The following is a 26,426-nucleotide window of genomic DNA, read 5'->3' as shown; positions in this document are numbered from 1 at the left end:
TCCACCGTACTCACTACTATCTCCACATTACTCTGCCTCTACCCCTCCTCTCACCTACTCTTCCCTCCCTGCGCTCCACCTCTCCTCTCCGCCTCTCCACCATATTCGCTCCGGTTTGCGCAGGTGTGAGCCATTTGGGCCGCCGAGTGGAATAATGGCTTGAGATCACCACGCCTGGCTGTGTGTCGCCGCGATTAGACACAGTCATCGAGCCCAACACAGTGTGACCTGATCGCTGTCACCGTGCCCAGAGATGCTACCTTAGCACAGTCACACCTCCTAACACTGCGACCTAGAAGGCCACAGTCGGCGTGCTTTGGGGCTTGTAATGTATCTGATATAATCTCCTAGCTTCATGCATCAGCCGGTTTTCCAATACTGTAAGAATGGAATTGAAACAAAAACGGGGTGAAAGTTTAATTCTTGAATACATAATAATTTGCAAATTAAGGGCCATAATAATTGAAGAAAACACTTTGTGCCCATTTTTATTTTAATTACAACTTACAAAATAACCAAACAGCTGACCCAAAAAAAACTAGGTTACATGCATACTGTATACTGTATCGTACATCCATGCATAACTGCAGAGAAGCACTCTGTGTAAAGCCCATTACTTGTCCTCAACAAATGCTTCGTGTCATGATAACGTGCGCTGCTGACGTGATCGGCATTACCTGTGTTTGCAGAGCAAGAAGGCAGAGGATAAACACTTAATAGATAAGCTTGACTGTACTGCACTCTACTCTCTCCAGATCTCCTTTTACTGCCCTATTATGGCTGCTCTCCCTGATGACATAATAGTAATTGGCTTTGCTTTGCTAAGCAGGGCATACGTAGTGGAGAGTGGACAGTCTTTTTTTAAACAATACTTTATTTGGACGACAGAGTAATCTACAGCAAAGCAAAACGGAATCAGAGATACCAGACATAGAAAAGCAGAGCATATTTAAAACAATAAAAACAATGCTCAACAGAGGTAATAATGGGGAGTGGATGGATATTCATTGCTTTACCATGCAAAGAACAGGATTATAGAGGACCAGACCTGCTCTATGTAGTAATGGTTGTCTGCTTTTTATCATTGGTTTCAGAATACTACAGTAAATCAAAACAAAAGCACAGGCATCAGACATGTGAAAAACAGAAGATAATAATGGAAGTAACAATCAAGAACGTGTAGAATATATAGTCTGTTATTTCCCAAGCATGAGACTGGAGTTTACAGTAGATACAATCTGCTTCCTGTTTTATTTGAACAATGGAGTGCACTACAGCTAAGCACAACTGAATCACAGAAGACATTTAAAGTAAAAACAAACACACATAGGTTATGCCCAGAGTCAACAGAGTGGAGAGTGGATAGCCTTTGTTCTACCAAGCCAAGGTGTAATGTGTAGAAAAGATTGCCTGCTTTTTACAAAATTCGATTTAAACACCCGATTACACCACACCAAAGCATAACTGAATGAAAGACATTAGACATGCATGAAAAAAGAAGGAGGAAGGAGAGTGGATAGTATTTGCTTTACTAAGCAGAAGACAGTGTTGTAGAGCTCCAGAGATGTTTGTACTGGTGCAGTAATAATGACCGATGGCCTGCTAGATAAGATCTCCCTCTATGCTGAAGCCCAGGTACTCTCTCTCCTCTTCTGTCATCTCCAAGTTCAGAGCCGCATAACAAGACCATCCTTTTTCTCCATCTGTGGACATTCATTTGTTTGTTCTCTGTTCGCTCTGATGCCTCTGTTGTTTGGTTCCTGTTGAGGAATGAGTTGGTTCTGCAACAGCTCAGAGTAAGAGCTATTTGGACTCAGATTAAATAGACTTCTGGAATGTGCAAAGCATTCAGACAGATGACGTATTCGTATTTAGGGCTGGGTTGATGGGAGGATTATTCACACAGTATGGCCGACCGTCAACAGAGAGTAAACACAGAGTTTTGGTGCCATAAAACCACCTCACTCTCCACTTATGCTCTGTCTCCCATAACCCCCTCACGTCTGACCCGTTTAAAGGCCACTGTGGCTGTGTGATTTTCAAAGACATTATTCCAGGGATATTTTTTTGGTTAAAGGCCTACTCCACGGGTGTTTATGTGGTTATATAACTTCGGATTCATGTCCATGCATTAATGAGGTGCGCACACTGACAGCATGCAAAAGGAACATCAGGACATTGATGTTATTTACCTTGTTTCACAGTGCAAATGTGATACCTTGTTGGCCATGCATTAGTAGTTGGTTTATTCCACTACATCTGAAGTCTTGCTTTTCAGAAAAACAAAGGCATTGTCGTCATCCACAGTACTTTTTTGTAACTGTGCGGATCCTCACCTGTCAGTTTGGTGGACATTACCCATTCAGACAGGAGGAGTTTTTGTGTGTCTTCGTTATTCACCACCAAACCAAATTATAGTTAGTGAAAAGCTCCTCGTGAAAGTTTCGTGGTCACTCTTCGTCCAACTTCCTCTGCGGCCTCTTACAGTAATTTCATCTCCCGTACTCCCGCCTGCTTTCATAGCCTCCCGTCTCCCGTGGCCACTGCGGAGCATAATTTTGCAAATGGATTCATGTGGCTGGCCCTGATGAAAAAACTTGCGCACACACACGCACACGCACACGCACACACACACACACACACACACACACACACACACACACACACACACACACACACACACACACACACACACACACACACACACACTCTGCTCCCCTGATCAATGAATGGATGCATACTGGCTTTTAGCACCAGCCACCGTGCCCTGGAGACCCTCACTGGCTATTGTTTGTGGCCAATAGCCTTTTTAATAGCGCTGAAGCCCTTCTCTACCTTTTCGTTTATTCTTGTCCTTTCTTTTTTATTCTATTTTTCTCCCTCTCCTCCTCAACGTTGTTGGGTCCACCTGTGAGTGCCTCTGCTGAGTGGCATCAGTGTGTTAACGAGGGTTAATTTAGGCTAACGGGCACTAATTAAAGCAGTGGAAGAGGACTTGCTGCTGCCAGGTGTGTGTGTGTGCGTGTGCGTGTGTGCGTGCGTGCGTGTGTGTGTGCGTGTGAACCATCTCAGCTGGAAGTGCGACCCTCATTACAATGCAGCTGCAATTAAGACGCTTTCAATACATACAACCTAAGGGTTTCAGTACGACCCTGCATCAGCGTCATGTTGTGAAGGCCCGTCATTACCTCACGCTGGTCATTACCTCATAACGCCGTGAGGGACAGGAAGTTAGCATGACGCCCAGCCTCACTGTTGTGGTGGCAGGGTAGGCATCAATATCCCTCCTCCTGTTGCTTCCTACAGCCTCCGGTCTCATGCCTTGAGGCCGTACGCCCCCCTTACCTCATAATCAGCCTACCAACACCGCCGGCATAGACCAGCCTCTCACACAGCTCCCCTGCTTTTCTATAATTTTATGATAGGATCAGTGCTGTATGTATATGAAAGAGGAACCGATGAGCCAGCCATCTAAATGGTGGGCCGGTCTCTAAGGGTAAAAAAACTGCACCGGCCCCTACTGATGCCCTGTAAAGTACATATTTGCACACGTTAAGCGGAGCGGCCAAGGAGGCAGCCAAACAATGTAGCGCCATGGCAACCCAGAATTCCATCATCAATTTTGCTGATGACACTGTAGTGGTGGGACTGATCAATAATAACGATGAACAGGCATACATAAATGGAGTTTATAACATCTCACAGTGGTGCCAGCACAACAACTTGGCAATAAACGTAAGCAAGACTAAGGAAATGGTGGTGGACTTTCGGGAAAAAAAGAGGAAACTACACTCCACTTTCCATCTGTAAACAACCTGTTGAGAGGGTAGAGTGCTTTAAATACCTTGGTGTTCACATCACAAATGACTTAACATGGACAAACAACACACACCATATCATTAAGAAATCCAGGCAGAGACTGTACTTTCTGCGCCTGTTGAAAAAGTTCAAAGTTTCCACACCCATCCTAAAAGCCTTTTACTCCTCAGCAGTGGAGAGCATCTTAACAACAGGGTCCATCATCACCTGGGGCCTCATGTACAAAGAAGTGCATGGATTTCCTACCAAGAAAGTGCGGACGCGAAAATCTTGAAAGTTACTTATGGACAAAAAAATCCGGATGTATCAATAAATGTGTAACCAGGTTTTGCCGTGAAATCTTGCGCACATGCACGAGCACACGCGGGCCCAAGTCTCCGCCTCGCCTCCTCCCTTAAGTATTCTATATGAATATTCTAATTAGTATGAACAGACCCATTCGTGTGGATTCATTGGCTGAAAGAATGGGAAAGGGAACGCGGGAGGGGGAACGCAGGAGATAGTCTATATTTCATGATGTAAGGTGAAGGCGCTGTTTCGGAGGTAGCCACTTTAAAAGGAAAAAGGCTGCACGCAATAGCCTAACAAAATTACTTTGGAGTATAAAATCAGGCATTGGTAATACTTAATATGAGGACTGCAGAGAAAAAATGTCATGTTATGCTGCAGTACAATGCAGGTTTCCCCCCAATTGATATTTACAAGGCATTTCAAAACACATTGCGATGATTGCTAAGGCTGCCGAGAAATAAACGTTTATGTCGGGTTGGTATAAATATCATATGAAAGATGACGCATGCACACATAGGCCTACGCCACATGTATGAATAACCTGCAGCCAATACAAACAAAAATTCACCTGTTAATGGATGGACTGATTTTACAGTAGGGTCACGTGAAATCAGACACTTTGAGACCCGACCGACACGGATTTCAATCATACTTGCTGTGCCTGTTTAGTAGCAAGGTAGCACCCCAGAACTGCATTTGTGTGAATCTGACACCAATATTAAGGGAGAAACAGACTAGCGAAGGTTTACATGTGAGGGTAGGACACTATGCATTCAGTATTGATTATATCAGTCAGTGTAAGTCACTAAAATATGTCCGTGGTGTTATTTGAAAGCTCTTTTCTGGCTCTACACATTACACAAACAGCATGGAACACAACAACCCTCAGAATATGAATTATCATGAATTGAAAAATAAAAAATTGAATATCAAAAAAACTTACATTTTAAAATGGCCAGTTCCTTGTCTAAACATAGCCTGCAATGTCATGAACAACACCTGAAATGCTGGTGTTTGGTTCTTTAAGTTTCCAAAACAACGTAGCCTCTTACTGCAGCAGGGGTCGCCGGCGACCCTATTCACTTGCTGAAAATGCTTAAATACATCATAACAACATTGCTATGACATTACAGAGAGCCATAGTGCTCCGCTAAGGGGTTTTAAGTCGGTTTTTTTTGTCCGTAAGTGAGCTTCGTAGATGAGACCCCTGGTACGGAAATGCCACAGTGCGTGAACAGAAAGAACTACAAAGGATAGTGCGCTCGGCTGAGCGCTGTATTCGTCAACCTCTGCTAGCCGTGAAAGACATCTATACAAAGAGAGTGTTATCTAGGGCCCATAACATTCTCAAAGACCAATCACACCCAGGATATGGACTATTAAAAAAACTGAGATCTGGAAGGCGACTGTGCTGTCACAGAGCTAGAACTGAGAGACTGAGAAAGAGCTTTTTTCCTCATGCCATTTGCTTACTGAATTCCTCCTAATTACTTTGATTGAACACACACACACACACACACACACACACACACACACACACACACACACACACACACACACACACACACACACACACACACACACACACACACCACACAAACACACACCTTTTATTTTATTTTAATTTTTTCTTCACCCTTCTTCTGCACACTTGTTTTGCACCGGCCATGCATTTCATTACAAGTGACACGAAAGTGTCTCTATGTACATGTCAAATAAATATCCTTGAATCCTTGAATCCTTGTATGCCAGAGTACCAATACAGCCCTGTTGACCACATTTGACTGTGTTAGGATGGGAGGTGTTGAAGTGCATAGGCTCGCCACCTGTTCTTAAGGGTGTTGGAGTGTATTTAAGTTGTGTACATATTTCGCTACCTGTATGTCCTCAAGGCTTTTGGATGATGTTTTAGTTGGCTACATATTTCGCTACCTGTCCTCGAGTGTGTTGGAGTGTGTTTGAGTTAGCTTACATATTTTGCTACCTGTTGAAACGTGTGATCTGTGTGGTCTGACGTGGACGGACGCACAGAGTGCTTTATAAACTGTTTAATTTATACGCGCGAGTTCACACTGTGTTTGTTCTACCCTGACGTGGTTGGGGTAATTGCTTTCGTCGTGGAAAAAAAACCAAGAGGAGCGAGAACAAGACAAAGAACAGACTGGGAGCTTTTCTTAGACATCCGTCTTTCATGTTAACGTCCCGCTGCCTGTTGTTTACCAGAAAGGAACGTAGATAAGAGGCGCTGCAGTACGCTCTGTGATATTTAAAGACTGTGCTGCTGTGCTAAAGAAGACTCTTTGAGAAGCAGCATCTTTCATTAGTTAATCACAGAAAGACCTCTCTGAGTCCATTTTGCAGAGCAGTCCACTAGCTCTCCATTCAGCTTAATAACTGGACACATGGACAATTTCACCTCGATTCACCAGTTATCCTTTTGTGTTTTCTAATGATGTCCATGTTTCTAGCATCTCTGTGTTTCCCCTAGTTATACCTTCATGGGGCCGTTGCTACATCTCTACATCTAGTGATTATCATGTCCTTCCTGTGTTCTCCTGTTCTCCACATTTATGCTGTGATGTTTAAAAATGTCAATGACCAATCTGGGCATGTCTTGTTTTCCGCATTTATGCTGTGGTTTCTAATAATGTCCATGTACCTTCTTTTATTTCCCCTCCAGTTATGCCATTATCAGGGCTGTGTGCTTCATTTCGAAGAACATCCATGCGCCAATTTGCCATTTAGTTTTCCACCAGTAATGCTGTTAAAGGGCTCGTTCCTCATCTATAATAAAGTCCATACACTTTCCTTGCATCTCCAGCTTTCTACAGATTTCTAATCACGTCTACTAAATGCCATTTTGGCATCTCTTGTATTCCGTGATTTCTAAAAACAACATCCTTCATGTGCTGTATCTCTTAATAAGCACCACGTGCCATGCTGGTATCTGGGCCACCTATAAGACGGCCGACGTAAACAAACATTAGTAGGAGGCATCTGCCCTAATTTCAGCATGCTAATCTAATGATATGCAGTAGCAGCACGACCACCCTCACATCTACCAGCAGTAGCCCTGTACTCCACTGCACTGTATGTTCTGGATATGCATGATGGATAGCATGTCCCATAGGCTCCCATTCTCCCATCCTCCCTTCCCAAGGGGACTGATGTGCTTCTTCATGGGCCTATGCTTTTTTAATTCTCTCCTCATTTTTTCCATCTCGTTTGTTTTTATTCGTGCACCACCTGAATTTATATGCCGTCAGTGGAGGCTGTGAGCCGTTCCACCCATTAGGAGACAAAATTAATTTGCGCCTCTGCCCCTGCAAATGAGAAGGCTCACCGAAAAACAAACACACACCCAGGAACACACACCCACTTCTTCAACACAAACCTCACTGCCTCACACACATACACACGCACACACACACACACACACGCACGCACGCACGCACGCACGCACACACGCACGCACGCACACACACACAGACATTCCACCTCAGTCACTCTTCTTTAGCATCAAATATTGTTCCAGTTGACCAGGATCGCTTTAATAGTGTCCTTTTATCACCCTGAGTGGAGATTGGAGTTTTCCTTTAGCGAGGGAAACAGCACGCCCCAAAGCGAAATTCCAGAGTCATCTCTGCAATCAATCAATCTAATCACCACCCTCCCTAGCTAGCAGCTCAGACCTGCCTCTCTCCATCCCTCCTTCTCTCTTCCCCTCTGTCCCTGTCTGCCTTTCTCTTTCTGTCTCTCCCTCTCTGTCTGCCTCTCCATCTATGTCTGCCTGCTTTGCCTTTGCTTTTGCCTCTCTCTCTCTCTCCCTCTCTCTCTGTCCCTCTCTCTCTCTCTCTCTCTCTCTCTCTCTCTCTCTCTCTCTCTCTCTCTCTCCCTCTCTCTCTCTCTCTCTCTCTCTCATTCACTCACTCACTCACTCACTCACTCACTCACTCACTCACTCACTCACTCTCTCTCTCTCTCCATCTCTCTCTGCCTCCCTGGTGTGCTGTCACCTAATTGAACTTGCTCGTCATTTTTCTCTGAAATGATGCAGATGCTATTGATTTGTTTTGGTGCATGTGTGCTTACGTGCGTGCGTGCGTGCGTGCGTGTATGCATGTTTGTGCTGTCTGCTAAATCACTGAAGGCCTGAGAGTGAAGCAAACTTAAGGTCTGAATGTTTAAATAAAGGGTGGGCATAATGAGTCTGTTAGCCCACAGGGAAGAAATGCACGATGTCTGTATGTGTTCAAAGGAGTTTAGTTGTAAAGTCACTGGACTGTTTGGAGCTAAAGGCCCTGTTTACACACAGAGTTTCCCTCTGAATTTCAATTCTTTCTAAAAACTCTGGCAAAATGAAAAACCCTCCAGATCATCAGATATATGAATGGGTTTCTCCTTCCCTTCAGGCTACACTACTATTGTCCACACTGGCATAACATTCTGTATCTATGACTGTATATAAGTGGGATGTAAAAGTACTGAGAGAAATGAGAATGTTCACACAAACACATCTATGTGTGGGCACAGAGTGAACATGTGTATAGCATTAGTCCCTGTTTTTGGATGGTGTTCGTATACAGGTATATACAATTACATACTGTAGGTATACTAAAGTGCTGGGAATTGAGGTTTATAGTATGCGTCTCAATGTGTATATGGTGGAAATGTAAAGGACCAACAAATGATTTGGACTGCCTTGACTGTACAATTTAATTAGCAGACCTCATTTAAAATGCACAGAAACTGATTTATGTGGAAAACAAAATAGCCCGAAGTGGACTTGGAATGGAAGTTCCAAGGACTTGATGCACTGACACAAAGTTCACTTTGACGTGGTGTTTCACATTTTATTTTTTAAGGCATTCTGTTTTCTTTTAAACTAGGGTTTACTAATGAGAGTTTGCGGTGCAGGGAGCTATCCTGTGGAGATGGCCCTTTTTGATCACCGGGGTTGACATTTTAATCAGAAAACCATAGCTTCAGCTAGCTGCCCCTTTTTCTGTCTTCAGCCACCTTTCAGTGCCAGAAGCTTCTGAGCTTTAATCATTTCTACTCTGGGCTGGGCGGTGATTTACGTCTTTGTGTTTGCTCTGAATTGTACCTCTGATTTGTGATATGTTCTGGCCTACTTTGAATAATGGATACAGTGCCCTGTGCTGATTGTGGAGCATTGTTACCCATAAAGTGGCTTTCTCAGTGTTACAGGGATTTTGTGTGGGTGTGCATGCATGCATGCGTGCAATATGTGTATGTGTGCGTCATGCTTTTGTGTGCTTTCAGCCATTGGCGAGGGAATAAATAAAAAAATCCTCAAGCTTTCTTCATATTCTGGCTCTAAATCATCAGTTTGAAGCTTGTGTGCAACATACTGAAATGTTTTCTGTTCTCTGATTGGCCGGTACATATTCGAAGATGCTGTGAATGGAAACTGTTCTTTCTGTCCAATTGAGTATTTCAATGAAAATGATTGGAGGCACAAGCCAATGCTAGCCTGGCAGAAATGGGACCAAGTCAATAATTTGCAAGTCGCAAGTAAGTCTCAAGTCCTTCCAATCAAGTCCGAGTCAAGTCACAAGTTACGACACATTTGACCAAGTCAAGTCCAAGTCCAAGTCGTGCCAAAGCCAAGTCAAGTCCAAGTCCAAGTCTTATTTTTTCCAAGTCATTAACAAGTCACCTTGTATTCTATGTGCAATATTGACAATTGCCTTTGGTCATAAATTCATTACCTCTTCCCACTGCTTTGCCTGTCCCCCTTCGCCAGTCATGTCCCTTACAAAAATCGACCATGGTATACCATGATTTCAGTTTTTTGAGCATGGTTCAGCATTGGTTTTTGGTTTTACTAGGTTTAACTATAAATTGAACCATGGTTTTACTCTGAAAACTAACCATGGTTTTACCACCGTTTATAAGTAGTCATTAAATTACTTTTATCTTTTATCCAACGCACATATTGGTGACACTTCTTGGAGCAATGTGGGGTTAGGTGCCTTGCTCAAGGGCACTTCAGTCATGGATGGAGGTGTAAGGAGAGGTGGGTCTAAGGGTGGGATTCAAACCTGCAACTCTGTGATCTTCAGCCCAACTCCCTAACCATTACACGGCTGTAGAGCTTTCACGTAAAGCTTTCATGTTTTGATCTTTTTTTTTAGCATGGTTTGTGACTATGGTTAAAGGTAAATCATTTATTTTTTCTTTCTTTCATGTATTTTTTTCACACCCAAAAGTAAAAAAAATAATATATTCATTGACTTAGAGCACTATTGCAAGTCATTGCAAGCTAAAACTGTCAAGTCCAGTCAAGTCTCAAGTCAATAGCGTACAAGTCGAGTCAAGTCACAAGTCATTCCTAATATTGGCAAGTCACAAGTCATTCCTAATATTGGCAAGTCAAGTCTCAAGAAAAGTCATTTGTGATTCAAGTCACAAGTCAGTCCAAGTCACAAGTCACAAGTCCACATCTCTGTAGCCTGGTATATTCTTCACACATTGCTGTATGAAACTGTACCTTGGACTAGGTGTTTTGTTTTGGGTTTTTTTGCCAGAAAAGGTTTGCTCTACATTGTCGTTCCTATTGGGCTACTGTTGAACTGCCACCCTGGTTGGGCTGTGGTGATAGGAGGTAACAGTAATGAGAGAGAGAGAGAGACAGACAGACAGAGACAGAGAGACATGTCATGGCAGCAGTAGCAGAAAGCAAAAGTAATGGCAGATATTACGATAGTACGATAAAACAGCAGTCATGGCAGAGGAGCAGTACAGTAGCCAAGCCATTGCAGTCTCAGTCTGATCCGCCTGTATGTGGATCTAGCATATGTTGACCCTTCACTAGAGAACTCAATTAAAGCTATTCCCCTGACCACATGGGTACACTGCTGGCTATACAATTCTGTGTTCTGACTGGGTTGCCAATGTTATTACTTTATAATGCTCTGTCTGGAGGACTGAGAGCATGCTTGGTGCTTATGGGGGTTATTAAGCCTGTTCTCCTCCACGTGCCTAGTGCTTGGTGGGGTGGGCTGTTCTTCTCCACTTGTGCACACACACACACACACACACACACACACACACACACACACACACACACACACACACACACACACACACACACACACACACACACACACACACACACACACACACACACACACACACACACAGCCTATTCTTCTATTACTTCTCGAGCACACAACATCATGATATAGCCTGGAGGTCCTTCAGTACAGTTACCGTACCTTCCTCAAAGACTGACAATCATCTTAATACTCCATCATCTTACTAGTCAACATTTATGTCCGTTTTTAAACTTTGATGTCTTTTCAAGCAATATTTTGTCTTTCCTGCCCCTTTAACATGCAGTATGATTTTAAATGAATAAGAGTCAGCCATGTCAGCCATGGCCCATGGCCTACTGGTTAAGGACACTGGCTTTAGATCAGAAGGCTGCAGGTTCAATTACAAAATATCTGTCTAAAATATAAAATAATAGAATAGAATAGGACAGAAAGGAATAGTATAAGAGAGTATAATAGAGTATAATAGAGTACAATACAATAGGGTATTATACAATACAAGTATTTCAAATGCATTCAAAACTGTTATAAGACACACAGCATACTGAATCATTTGATTTGGAAGCTCTGATGATGGGTTGCAATCAGACCGGCTCAGTGCCTGACTGCCTGTTTTGAGCTTTTTCTGTGTGGTGCCAAATAAACAAATAATAATTGAAAAGGTATGAAAATATGGCATTTACAGTAGAATATTTCTCCCATTGTTCTCCTGGGAACAGGTCAGATGTCTGAACGTGGGTCTGGTTTTCTCTGTGTTTACGTAAGGCTGGAGTGTTGCGGAGCAGTCAGCAGCTGATTTAAGACTTCTGATGATGGGGCTGCAATGAGGCTGGCTGGATGCCTGCTGCCTACTAAGACCCTTTCTGTGGGCTGGCCACTAAACACTCATAAAATACCAAGTAGACAGAATGGGTATCTATCAACAAAAACAATATTGTCCACTGAATTCTGCATCTGTCTTTAATATGTGTGTTGATTTTCACTCTACTGTTATTGGAACACTGATGATGAGGGGCGTGATCCAGTAAGGCTGGCTTGGTGCCTGGTTGTATGTTTGCCAATTAACACATGGAACATAGAATAGAATAGAATAGAATAGAATAGAATAGAATAGAATAGAATAGAATAGAATAGAATAGAACAGAACAGAATAGAGTAGAATAAAAATAGAATAGAATATGTTCTGCATTCCACTGATTTCCATGTAGTTGGCATCGGACAGTATTGTGACTCTGATTTAAAACTTTCATGATGGAACTGGGCAGGACTGATATCCACTGTGCTATCATAAGTCTGGAAGCTTGCATTGCAGTAAAACAGCTGATTTAAGGCTCTGATGATGGAACTGCAATCAGACTGGCTGGGTGCCTGCTAGGGCTCTCACTGTGCGCTGGAGCTGAATAGAGGCAACTTGGCTAGATAGCTGACTGGATGGCTGGATGAATGAATGGACTGAGAGACTGAGAGATGGATGGCTGGATGAATGGGAGGATGCTGTTTGGCTGGGTGGATGGATCATGGATGGCTGCGTTTTTGGGTTGGCTAGCTAGCTGACTGGGTGGCCGGATGACTGACTGGCTGGATGGATGAATAAATGAATGAATGGATGGATGAATTGAGGGATGAATGACCTGGCGGATGGGAAGATGGATGGGTAAATAAATGGATGGCTGGGTGGATGCCTGGGGGCGGTAATGGGTGGGGGAATGGATGGATGGGCAGCTGAATGGATGACTGGATAGATGAGTGGATGAATGGCTGGTTGGATGGCTGGATTGGTGGGTGGATGGGTGGTACCCAGCCTCGTAATGACGCAACACCTTTGGCTCTGCTACTGCTCAGGCAAAGAGCTTGAGAACTCCACCCACTTTGTCGCGAAGCAATCAACTTTGAGCGTCTCAAACGGTAGAGGCTTGTTCAAGGCAGTGACATGCTTTAAGCATAGACGTTCTATTGGGACTGAGAAATGTTTGGTTTAACTTTGGTGCAGCCTTTTCTGCCCTCGACTAGTAGCAAACCAAGGGAGGTGGGTAATCCATGCCATTTGAGAACGTTAGGATCCCGTTCTTCGCGTTGGGGTTGTTGTGGCTGTTAACTGGCTGGGCTCCTGCCTAGCTGTAAGGCCTCTCTTTGTGTGCCGGGGGTGGTAGTTGCGTCGATAGCAGGTTGTGTAAGTGGTTGGCTGGGTGGCTTGGTCTGGGTGGCTGTCTAGCTGTTAAGTCCCTCTGAGTGCTGGGTGGAGGTAATGTTTGGCAGAGTGAGGTCTTTTTGTGAACCTGAGCAGGGGACCACAGGCAAGCACACGCACGCACACACACACACACACACACACACACACACACACACGCACACAGACAGACAGACAGACAGACAGACACACACACACACACACACACACACACACACACACACACACACACACACACACACACACACACACACACACACACACACACACACACACACACACAGCGGCCTCCCTCTGCTTCTGTTCACATTAGCTCAGGCACCTCGAGCATGGCATGATTCATCATCAGCAGCAGCCTCAGCAGCACAGGCAAACACAGCACACATCACTTCCCATTAGTGCGGCTGATTAAGTCTTAACGTTTTAACGCCACATCAAGCGCCACAGCCATGACTCTGAGGCTCAGTGCCAGCTTTGGGACCTGTGGGGCACGTCTTCTGTCCAGGAAGGACCAGGAAGGAAGGCGGTAGCTGGGTTGGGCTGGGCGGACTTGACCATGCCCTCTTGGGAAATCTGTGAAAAGAATTGTAAATAAAACAGATGCCTTATTGCTAGCATTCTCTGTGTGTTTTTTTCCCTTTTAGTTTGTGTTATTAATGCCCATGGTTTAACTATGGATGTAACCATGGTTGAACTATAGATTTACCTTTTAACTATGTAAAAATTAACCATGGTTTTACTATGAAAACTTACCATGGTTAATAGTTATTCATGACATTACAGTGAGCTGACGCTTTTTTTATCCAAAGTGACTTACAGGCTATTGGTTACAGTCTCTGGATCAATGTTAGGTGCCTTGCTCAAGGGCACTTCAGCCATGGATGGATGTCTACGGAATGGTGAGGGCAGGATTTGAACCTGCAATCCTGTGATCTAGAGTCCAACTCCCTAGCCATTACACCACGGCTACTCACATGTAGTTGTTCAGGGTTTTCGTGTTTTCTTGGGTAACCAAGACAACCATGATTCGTGACTATGGTTAAAATAAACCATGGTTTATGGTAAAGAGTATACTATGGTTATACCATAAGTTAAACCATAGTCACAAACCATGGTTGTCATGATTACACTAAAAACCATGGTTAACTATAATCCCTGATAAATCTATGGTAAAACCATGATTAGTTTTCATAGTACAACCATGATTAATCTTTGTAGGGCTACTACTATGACAGCTACTGTACTAGAACTATGGTTGGTTGATAGTATTTGGAATCACCATGAAATGTGGTAGTAAAACCATGGTTACTGAATTACAACCATGGTTGATTTTCGTAAGGGTAGAGTAATCATGAAATACTATGGTAGAACCATGTTACTACAGAAAAATCACAATAATACCATAGTAAGCCATAGTACAATTATGGTAGGTTCAGAGTACTTAGAGTAACCATGACATACCATGGCAGAACCAGTGTTTCCCATACATTGAGGAAACTATGGCGGCCCGCCATAGTTTAAATTTGGCCGCCATAGTTTACGAAAATGTAAAAAAAAAAAAAAAAATGTTTTTTTTACTTTTTTTTTTTTTTTTTTTAACGATATCCGTTTTTGTTAAAAACGATTTGAATTACGATTTTGAATTTCCTTCGCATTTTCCTCCTGGAGTAAATACATCCTATAGACTGTATTGGTTAGATAAGTAGTCCCAGAATGAGGGGAAAGCATTAGGAAGTGACCGTAAGGGTATTACAGTTGATTCATGTGTGCACACGTGTAACATCGGGTGAGTAAACAGAACATGTGCGCAACGATGCGTTATGACACGCCGATATGCGAGGATCTTCGTCCAAATCGCTAGTCGCATGCATCATCGCTAACTGCGTTTACATCGCGTGCCGCGTGTAAGGGAAATTAGTTGTTGACATGTATGGAATTCACTTCAATTTGTGCTGTTTCTTGCTTCAGTTGTGGACAAAACGATTGGCCAAACTCACAATAGAAAGCCTTTGCTGTGCTACTGTCCCAGAGAGCTGAAAAAAAACCTTCATAGAAGAAGTCACACTTAACAGGGGTGTTAACCAATCCAATGAGTTCTCTCTCTCTCTCTCTCTCTCTCTCTCTCTCTCTCTCTCTCTCTCTCTCTCTCTCTCTCTCTCTCTCTCTCTCTCTCTCTCTCTCTCTCTCTCTCTCTCTCTCTCTCTCTCTCTCTCATAGTAGCCTACTATTTACCCATAAGAAATGGTGAATTTCTGAGCCCTTTTTAATTTGTAGCCTATACCACTGAAGGCATGATAATGCTTCATCATATTTTAGAAATAGGGCCTATGTGCCTTTTATATACCAAATGTTTATCATTTTGAAATTGTTTCAGTTGTTTATGACTTGTGTATGACTGAAATGATCTCTGCATACTATCAGTGCTGCATTGCTTTGTAAAGATAGGCTATTCAACACACTTTAAAAACACACTGAAAAGATACGGCCATAGTAGCCTACTGAAAACATTTTGTTCATAATAATGGTGATTAATAAATGGTGGTCTTAAATTTTCATACTGACATCCCAGACCATCAACTTCAAAAGTAGATCTTGGTTAAAAAAAGGTTGGGCACCCCTGCTATAGAGAGAACCACAAGTGCTTGAAAGACAGGGATCAAAAGCCTATCAAGTTGTTGTAGTTTACTTGGGTTTGGGAGCAATATAAAAAAAACCTTCAGAGAAGGGACAGTTGGGATGAGTTTACTAACACTCCCTAGGCTTTGTTTTACAGTTGTAATGAGTTTGGTGACAGACCTTCATTGACACAGCAGAGGAGACATCGGGCTGCATATAGAAATTAATGTGTAATGAATGTGAATATAGACATAAATGTGTAATATGTTGTTCAGCCCTTTTAATGGGAGGAATTTGGAAAAAACTGGCCCTGTGACCAGCACCCCTCATGTAGAATGTGTACGCCTACAGATATGTGTGGGGGAAAAGGCATAGCCTACCCTCTAAGACCTTTTTGTCTATGCGTTAAACAATTTCACAGTGCTCTTAAATTCTTATCTCTGCTCCTATTTTGTTTTATTATTGTTTCCCAGACCCCTGCATGAGGGACGAAATGAAACTGTGTATGTAAACAGAAATTATTCACTGTACTGCATTTTTTTGACAATGACAATGTACTACTATTATACAAGTCATGGGTAAAATCTTATGTAGCCTTATTTCTCAAAATATAAATGGCTGAAATATAGGCCCAGGGCCTACAGTTTCTCCATGCGCCAATGTCATACTGTAGTCATTGTTTTGCATTTACGCTGCAAGAATATACCCCCCCGTGTGAGAAGCCCCCCCCCCCCCCCCCCCCCCCGCCCAACAAAAAAGCCCCGGCTGCCCCCATAGTTTCCAAAATTTCTGTGGGAAACACTGAGAACCATGATAATCATAGTAATACCATAATAAACCATTCTTGCAGAACCATTTCAGTCAAGAAACACAAGAGAAGAATATAAATGAAATTTCTTTTATTGAAATTATGAATTACATTTGGCGGTATAGCTCTGTTCGGAGGAACCCCCCTATTTCCATGAGCAGCATGGAAAAGCATGAGTCAGGGGGCAGCAGCAGTTTAGGGAATTCTCACCCAGTAGGACCGGGCGAGAGATAACCCCCCATGAACAGAGCCAAGCGACGTGACAAGAAAAACATGTCACATCATACACGACAAGGTGGAGCAGGGGAGGTGGTGGGTAGCAAAAACCGAGCAGCATACAGTTGGGAGGAAGTGGATAGAATTTAAAAGGCGTGCCGAAACTGTGTGGCCAATCGCTAGGGAAGAAAGATTATCAGCTGAGGGAATGCACCTGGATCGATTAGGGATGAATGAGATGAAGGGGAGGGCGGCAAGCTTCTTGACTACCATGGCCTGGCCAGAACTGACGTTTGTACTTTAATTTGTCCATTTTCGTAAGGGTTCCAACTTCCTGAATTGGTACCTTTTCAACAGAATTGTGTCCTGACCAGTTGCAGGGGGATGTTCTTTACCTTTACCATAGAAGCTATACCTTGGTTCTCTCACACAGAATCAAAATAATGTAACCCTCTTTTTACTTGCCACTGACAGGACATAAAAATCATGTACATACCGCACTCTCTCTTGAGTTGCCACACAGAACTTAAATATATAAACTGTCCTTTATGCACAGCAAAAGATGATGATGTCATGTTGTTATGGATGTTGCTTTTCTTAAGACATGCAAGGTGCTCTACTGTGGTTGTGTTGTGGTGTGTGTATGTGTTGTGACATATAGTGCCCTCTATGATGCTCTGGCCTGTGTGTATTGTACCGTATGTTTAATAAGTCTGCTCTGTATTATGTTGGGGTCATTGTCTTGATGCTGGTATCTGTCTCCAGTCTTGTGTCTATTTATATATTTTTGCTGTGTTCTCTGTTATGCCTGGCTGCAGCTTCCTCTTCCCTGGTGGGATAGTACATTTGACTTGACATGAGTTGACATGCCATTCTCCCATATCCTCACTTAACCTGCTTTCCTGCTCTCCATGTATCTTTAAGCACAATCTTACACAATCTTTCCAAGTTGTTTTTAAGCACAATATTGCACAATATTTTGAAGTTGTTTCAAGCACAACCTTACACAATCTTTCCAAGCTGTTTTATCTCACAGGATGGACTTTATTTCACTCCTAAACAGAGACTACATTTATTTATTAATTAGTAACCACTTGATGGAATGGCCATGAAAAGTGTTAATTGCATGTAGTCCACTGTTTTTGAGGCTTTAATTGAAAGCTCACTTGGGAAACTTCAACTCCCATTGTCATTACGACACAGCACTCCACAGCACACAAGTGCACAATGAAATTGCATTTATGCCTCACCTGTGCAAGGGGGCAGCCTTCAATGGGGCCTTAAGGAACCAGTATGGTGGGACGGTACCATGAACAGGGTACCTCAGTCATGGAGGAGGATGGGGCAGAGCACTGGTTAATTACTCTTTACATCAACCTGGCGGGTCGGGAGTCAAGTCAGAACAGAAGCCTTTGGGCTACAAGTCTGATGCCCTAACGGCGCTTACCCATGACTGCCCTCATATAAGAAAACCAGTGTATTTTTTTGTAGATATACAAGTATGTGATTATTTTGTTTGATAAAGTGATCTATTCATTTTTTATTCATGTATTTATTGACTGATTGTCGTGTGTGTTTGTGCGTGTGCGTGTGTGTGTTTGTCTCCTCACAGCAGCATGCTGAGTGGCCACCTCTCCCAGGATGCTGGAACTGGGCGCGTGTTCGGTGAGTGCGCAGGCCTCCCTGTCTGAACGCCATGCCCACCACCTGCCCCCTCCGCCCCACCTTGCCTCCCACCTGCCCCCCGCCCCCTTGGCATCCATCCGCACGGGTGCCTGTCCTGGCACTGGTGTCCCCTCGCCGCGATGCTACGTCCTGCCGCCCGAGGACGCCGAGACCTGGCACAAGCACCGCAGCGGATTCGGCCTGGGGGGTGGCACCACGGGGGTTGGCACAGGGCTGGGTGGTGGCATGGGGATGGGACTGTCCTCGTCTCGATCGGGCTCCCTCCTGGAGCCCCCCAGCCTGGCAGAGAGCCTGATGTCCCCCAGCAGCAGTGGAGAGACCCTATACATGCCCCACGGTGGAGACACTATATACGGGACCCGCGCCGCCATGCTGCCCACCTCTCTGGACCTGCTGTCTGTCACCGCAGCTGCTATGGACGGAGCGTTAATGGGGGGGCATGGAACGCACACGGGCCTGGACCCCTCCCTCCCCATCAGCCCCAACGTCATCAAGCGCAGGAGGGGGGGTCTCATCGAGCAGCGCGACATCATTAAGGCTCACCAGGCTCACAAGATACAGAGCACCCCGCAGGCTCGGCGAAAGGAGTGGGAGTGAGTATAATACAATACAATACAATACATACACACACACACACACTCACACACACACACACACACACACACACACACAGATATGCAAAGAGATAACATTACATGCAAGACATTACATTACATTACATTACGCTTTATACAAAGTGACTTAAAATTGAGGACATAATCACAGCATACATTTGCAGATACAAAGTGCACAGGAAATAAACAGAACAATAGGTGCAAATGCAAAGTGTTTTTTTTGTTATACGTACATGTGCTACTGACTCAGCTAATAGCCGTGATACTAAGCGACTTGGTAGCATGTCTCTCTCCCATGAAATGAGTTTCTGTGAGGACACGGATTCCAGGCTGGGTCTGGACAACTCAGAAAACCTCTAACACACACACACACACACACACACACACACACACACACACACACACACACATACACACACACACACACACACACACACACACACACACACACACACACACACACACACACACACACACACACACACACACACACACACACACACACACACACACACACACACACACAGATTTTCCTTTTCAAACACCACTGAGGAGGGAGCAGATGGGATATGAAGGTTAACTGTAGGAGGCGTCTGCCCTTCAAAACACACACAAACCCTCACATGTGGTTGTGTGTTTGTGTGTGTTTGTGTGTGTTTGTGTGTGTGTGTGTGTGTGTGTGTGCGCGCGCGAGAGAGCGAGCGAGTGTTTCTGCCAGTAAGCTTATTTGTGCGTGTTTGCGAGATAGAGAGAGAGAGAGAGAGAGAGAGAGAGAGAGAGAGAGATAAAAAAGGTATGACTTTCAACAACCTTGCTGTATACTGTATGTGTGCAATGAACTCATGTGCAACATGTGTGCCCACCTGTGTGTGTGTGTGTGTGTGTGTGTGTGTGTGTGTGTGTGTGTGTGTGTGTGTGTGTGTGTGTGTGTGTGTGTGTGTGTGTGTGTGTGTGTGTGTGTGTGTGTGTGTGTGTGTGTGTGTGTGTGTGTGTGTGTGTTCCAGGTAAGTTTGAGTCTACAATTTAAATCTCTAAACAAACAGCAGCCTTCATTTAGATTCATTCACTTGATGACTTGAACTAGAGAATGAGGCTTTTTAGAAGTTAGATATGAAGTTGAGGGTAGAAGTTGATTTTGTGCAGTGGTGACCTGACTGATATGATGGGACAGCAGAGCAGCACATTAGTAGGAACTGAACATGCTGTACATCTCCACTCCACCCACCACAGAACACCCCACCCATGCCCACAACATACATTTTCCTGTTTATTAAAACTTGAACCACAAAAAGCCAATCGTATTATGGTCCTGGTAAATTGAGTTAGGAACAGAGAAGCGATCTGCCATACATGTCCCAGTATACGTATATAAGCTCCCTGGACCACTGCCATCATATACTGTACACTTTCCCCCACAGAGCCGTTCTAATACAGTTAGCAGACTATGCCATTTCCAAGGGCCCCACCAAATGTGATCTCTGTAGGTAGGGGCCCCCAACAGTCACCCCACCATTGTAATTATACCAGCACAAATAATTGAAGTTGGGCCCCATGTCAGGGTTTTGCCTAGAGTCTGCAAGTGGGTGGTACCGCTGCTGCTCACGCAACATGTACAGTGCACTCTACATCAGCTCCCATCACATACAGCACATTCTTTATCAGATCTAATCATACAAGCTCAACATGCACCTCCCAGCATACACAGTGGTTAACCTTTTCAATTATATTGATTTGATATGCTTGCTTCATCATCTGTCTATTTTTGTAATAATGAATCTAACCCGTTAGTACTCCTTTTTAACCTTTCGTTTCCCCATTTTACTTTTGCACCTTTTCACTATGAAGCTTATTTTTTATGCTTTATTTGACCGTTTTAAGATCTTCAAATTCCTTGTGGTTCTGTTCTTTTGTTTTTTGTGGCGCATATTGAGCTGTTCTGTTTTATGAAATACACAATATAAATCAAACTTGTCTCTTCTTGCCTTGAATGCCAACCAGTTTCATGGCAGGAGGTCTCCATCAGAATTGATCCGGCGTCAACATGTGAACGCGCTGCATCATTTGCCGGCTCAGTTTTCTCCAGCCATAAATCTGCAGCTGGCAGGATTTCTGTTGTCATATTATGTATACAGTACTTTCAGGATTTGGAACTTTCACATGAATTATAAAAAAGATAGCTAAAGCTGAAATCAGATAAATCTGTAGTCGCCATGGGCATGTTGCCATGGGCAAAGTAATAAAATTGCTTCCTTCACGTAACCTATACTACGGCCTCCATAACCTGTCCCCTGAGTATACAAAGTTGTTCAAGTGAATTCAACCTAAAGTGTAGTGGCTGTCTACCTTAATTCTAGCCATAAATCAAGACACAGATTAATGAAACAGCTGAAATGTAATTATCTGTCAGGAAGAAATAACAGGCAGTACACTCTGATTATTAAAACATACAGGGAGGGAGCACTGACTGTTTTGTAAATACACTACAACCTTTGGAGGGAGCAAGAGAGTCTTTCCATAATAGGCTATTTCATGTAGCAGTTTTGGAAACTCATTACATTTCAATGAAATATGACTAAAAACAACTTGTCGGCTTCAGCGTTAACGGGCCACAGGTATTTCAGGCAGAGCGGTATGGAGATTATATTTTTCTTCGACATTGTATGGCGAACCGGACATTTATTTCACAGTAGACTGAAAATGAAGAATGTAAAACCTAGCTTTTCTGTCCACGGTTAATTAGGGGCCAAGCAGCGAAGCTGGCGAAGGCCCCTATAGAGTTAGTAGGTTTTCTTCATTATTATTATTCTCTAGTCACCATTCCTCTCCCTCTGCAAGTCTATGGCAGCCCATAGAACCGTACGTAGGAAAATGCTGTAAATCGGCACACACATTCGGGCCCGGCTCAGCATTACCCACAGCAATTTATAGGTCCCCAGCCCCAACGCTCTAGCGCCACCAACAGGTCAAAGTTGCAGGTACATTTCTGCTTGTAACTTTTGAACCACTAGGCCGATTTTCATAAACTTGGTATCCCTGGAATCCTTGGGCCAAGACGAATCCAACGCACCCTATGACGTCATTTTCCGCCAGGATAGTTTTCCCGCCATTTTGGATTTTGTAAAATTCAATAAAAATGCTATTTTTTCGGCAATTTTTGACCAATTCACCCGAAATTCGGTATATAGTATCTCTGTACTGAGCTACATATGGGGTCTTCAGGAATATTGGATATCTTTTATCGTTTAGCCGTGAGAGCCAATCAAAATTGTCGTAAACGTGGCGGAACAGGAAGTGAGGTCATATCTCAGCAACCGTTTGTCGAATTGGGCAGGGATTTTGTACACACATAGTAGTCCATCCCATGACCTACCACAAAAAAAAATCTAATCCCCAGCTCAAACTCTGTAGCGCCACCAGCAGGTCAAAATTTTAGCTACATTTTTGCCTGTAGCTTTTGAACCGTACTCCCAATTTTCAAAATATTGGTACACAGGTCATCTTCACACTATGCTGCACCCAGGTATGGATTTTCGTAACGATTGAAAAAACTATCAGCTCTCAGCAGCCATTCAAAATTGTGGAAAGAATGGAGGGATTTTTCTCATCTCTCTGTCCCCTTTGCCAACGGCACCTGCGCACGTTCACTGACACCATTCTCGGCAGGGGGTCTCTGGACACACAAGAGACGAGAGCTTAGGTGTGTGCGTAGTCTGCTATTGCTCTAGTGTCAACCAAAGCCCCACTGCCCCAGCCCCTGCACATACCCCCCCACCCCCACCCCACACACACAGACAGAGGGAGAGGGAGAGGGAGAGGGAGAGGGAGAGGGAGGGGGAGAGGGAGAGGGAGGGGGAGAGGGAGAGAGAGGGAAGGAGGGAGGGAGAGAGAGAGAGAGAGAGAGAGAGACCATTGTTGTTCTCTCGGTTCCTCTGTCTCTCTCTCTCTCTCTCACACACACACACACACACACACACACACACACACACACACACACACACACACACACACACACATTGCTTCTATATACACCAATTCCTCAGACCAGTCTCTCAAAAGGCTGGCCAACATTACATTGCAGCCTATAGGATTCTTATGTTTAGGATTTCAAGGACATATCTATTTTCAGTAGGCTCCCGATTCTTTTCCATAATATTGTATGTCATATAAACAATTTTACTAAATAGAATGATCACAGAGGATTATAATTGCTGTCCAAAAAGCAAGCCTCTCAAGTATAGAAATTACTTGCTGATATTTTATAGACTAATTTGAGAGGGAATGGAAATGTGTTACTCAATATAAATCAAGGGCAGCACAGGCCCTGCCATGGCCAAACGGTAGGGCACTCGTCTATCATGCGGCTGACCCGGGTTTGATTCCCAGCCCAGGTCCTTTGCCTACCCTCCCCGTCTCTCTCCCCATTTTCCCCTCCAAGGAATGCACCCCAACATTGGCGAGATTTGGGCCAAAGGGGGCGCTGCAGTTCCTTATGTTGCCATGGCAACTTTGGCAAGTGTACTGCTTGGCCCCGCATTGCTGCTTGCAGCTATATTTAGTTGTTACATCAGGCACAACTGAAGATAGTCTCATCTCGGACCAGAGTGAAAGCATCCTCTGAAGTCTGCTTAGTGAGTCTTAAAGGCGCCTTAGAAGTACGCTTACAGAGCTTTCTAGGTACTGCTTGTACAGAATGCCCACGCGCACGCATGCACACACACACGCACACGCACACACGCACACATACACACATGCACACATACACACATGCACACATACACACACACACACACACATACACACACACACACACACACACACACACACACACACACACACACACACACACACACACACACACACACACACACACACACACACACACACACACACACACACACACACACACACACGCACATGCACACACACACCTTTTTAGTATGCTGCATCTCAGTGCAAGTCTGTAACAGGCTATCTGTTAAATTATGGCCATGGCATGAAACGGAAGAAGGCAGAATTTTAATACAATGAATTAGCATAAGATCAAATGTGATTTGTTTGTGTACTGTAGTGTATACTCCTTCTTATGAGGGAAGACAAACTAACTTGTTTTCAAACAGCACAAATTGTACTGTAATCTGTATTATGTGTATTTGTTCTGCTCTGTGTGTGTGTGTGTGTGAGAGAGAGGGCCCCTGCTGTTGTATGTTGAAGGTGTGTTGGGTCTCTTAATTGTGTGTGTGTGTGTGTGTGTGTGTGTGTGCGCGCGTCCGTGCGTGTGCGTTTGTGTGACCCCCCGCTGTTGTATATTAACGGTGTATTGTGTGTGTGTGTGTGTGTGTGTGTGTGTGTGTGTGTGTGTGTGTGTGTGTGTGTGTGTGTGTGTGTGTGTGTGTGTGTGTTAGTGTGTGCATCTGTGTGTGAGCCCCTGCTGCTGTGTTTTGAGGTGTATATTGGGTGTCTTAATTGGAGGCCTGTGTCCTGATTAGCATTGCTGAGCACCATCACCTGGGAGGAAGCCATGCTGACTGGGGATCCCCTGCATTCTGGCGGCTACTGTGTGTGTGTGTGTGTGTGTGTGTGTGTGTGCAGGCACTCCTCTTTCGTAGGGGTGAACAGTATGTACCTGTGCACCTGTGTGTATGCAAACTGTGTGTATGCAAACTGTGTGTGTGTGTGTGTGTGTGTGTGTGTGTGTGTGTGTGTGTGTGTGTGTGTGTGTGTGTGTGTGTGTGTGTGTGTGTGTGTGTGTGTGTGTGTGTGTGTGTGTGTCTATATGGACTTATCTGTGACCTTTTCAGTACCTGTGTGAAATGTGAATATGAGAGCTGCCAGGTCGCTTTCTTCACCCTTACCACTTACCCTTACCACGTGCACTATATGAAATTGGTGCACTTGTGATTGTGTGTGTGTGTGTGTGTGTGTGTGTGTGTGTGCGTGCGTGCGTGCGTGCGTGCTTGCGTGCGTGCGTGCATGCATGCGTGCGTGCGTGTGTGTATGTGTGCATGCATGTGGTTTTATCTTAGACATGGGTGTATGTGTGCGTGCACGCGAGCGTGCGTGCGCGCGAGTGTGCGTGCGCATGTGTGTATGCTTTTTGTGCTTTGTGTGAGTGTGTATGTGTGTGTGTGAGTAAAAGGGGGGCTGCCAGAGAGATAAGGCCTCTCTATTCTGACTGTCAGTCTGCAGCTGAAACGAAGATGAAGCTGAAATGTCATGAGATGATTACTCCTCTATCTTCAACCCCCACGTTGTCTCCAAAGTCTGAGTACAAGCAGACAGTGATGGAGAGGGAAACAGACACAGGTGACTGAGACATGACTCAGCGGAAGATTCTGCCTATGGCCTGACACGCTACTGAAGCTGGATAGCAGGTGGCAAGAAGTCTCATCATTGCGATATTAACATGCTGATGATTGCCTCAAACAGTGTGTGTGTGTGTGTGCGTGCATGCTCGCGTGCGTGCGTGCGTGCGTGCGTGCGTGCGTGCGTGCGTGCGTGCGTGTTTGTTTTGTGTGCGAGTGTGTACGTGTGTGTGCATGTGTGTTGAAACTTGAAACTGGAATTAAACTTCCAGCTGCCTTAGGCTACAGAGGCTATATGTTACATCCGAGCATTATTGACAAACATATTTCATTGTCAAGCATTGGTACCACATGATCATGTCAGAATGGACCACAATACATTGTGACAAAAAAAAAAACTTCCAAAAAAAAGGGCATACTTTGTCCAGCAGGGTAAAGGATCAGGGGCCTCATTTATAACGGGTGCGTACGCACAAAAGACTGCGCACGCCAAGTTCACCGCAAGGTTTGGTATTTATAGAAAAAGAACTTGGCGGTAAACATGCGCAGCTCCACGCAAAGTTTGACCCATGCGTAGGCACCAAACAAAAGACCAAACGCGGAAAGCGCGACCTCGGGAGGTAGCTGGAAGAACGACCCGAAATTGGTTGAAGAAAAAAATCAAAGGTCACGTGTCACGATAGCCACTTTAACATTAGTTAATCCAGTTCGCAACGAAAACGCGGTTGTTTGTTGTTTGGTAATGGTGGAAAATAATAAGTAGGCCTACCTGGCCTATCCATAGCCACATGCATGTAATAGACG

General features: G+C 44.3%; 1 protein-coding gene across 1 annotated transcript in view; it reads left to right on the top strand.

The window, feature by feature from the left end:
• LOC134451589 (voltage-dependent R-type calcium channel subunit alpha-1E) overlaps positions 1-26,426 on the top strand; it is a 267,141-nt gene that overhangs the window by 32,950 nt on the left and 207,765 nt on the right. Inside the window, exon 2 of the mRNA XM_063202094.1 lies at positions 18,633-19,299. Coding sequence (XP_063058164.1) covers positions 18,662-19,299 — 638 coding nt within the window. The 5' untranslated portion in view covers positions 18,633-18,661. The remainder of the gene's footprint in view (positions 1-18,632; positions 19,300-26,426) is intronic.

This window comes from Engraulis encrasicolus, chromosome 6 (assembly GCF_034702125.1).
Source record: "Engraulis encrasicolus isolate BLACKSEA-1 chromosome 6, IST_EnEncr_1.0, whole genome shotgun sequence".
NCBI lineage: Eukaryota > Metazoa > Chordata > Actinopteri > Clupeiformes > Engraulidae > Engraulis > Engraulis encrasicolus.
This window is presented reverse-complemented; position numbering and strand designations above follow the sequence as displayed.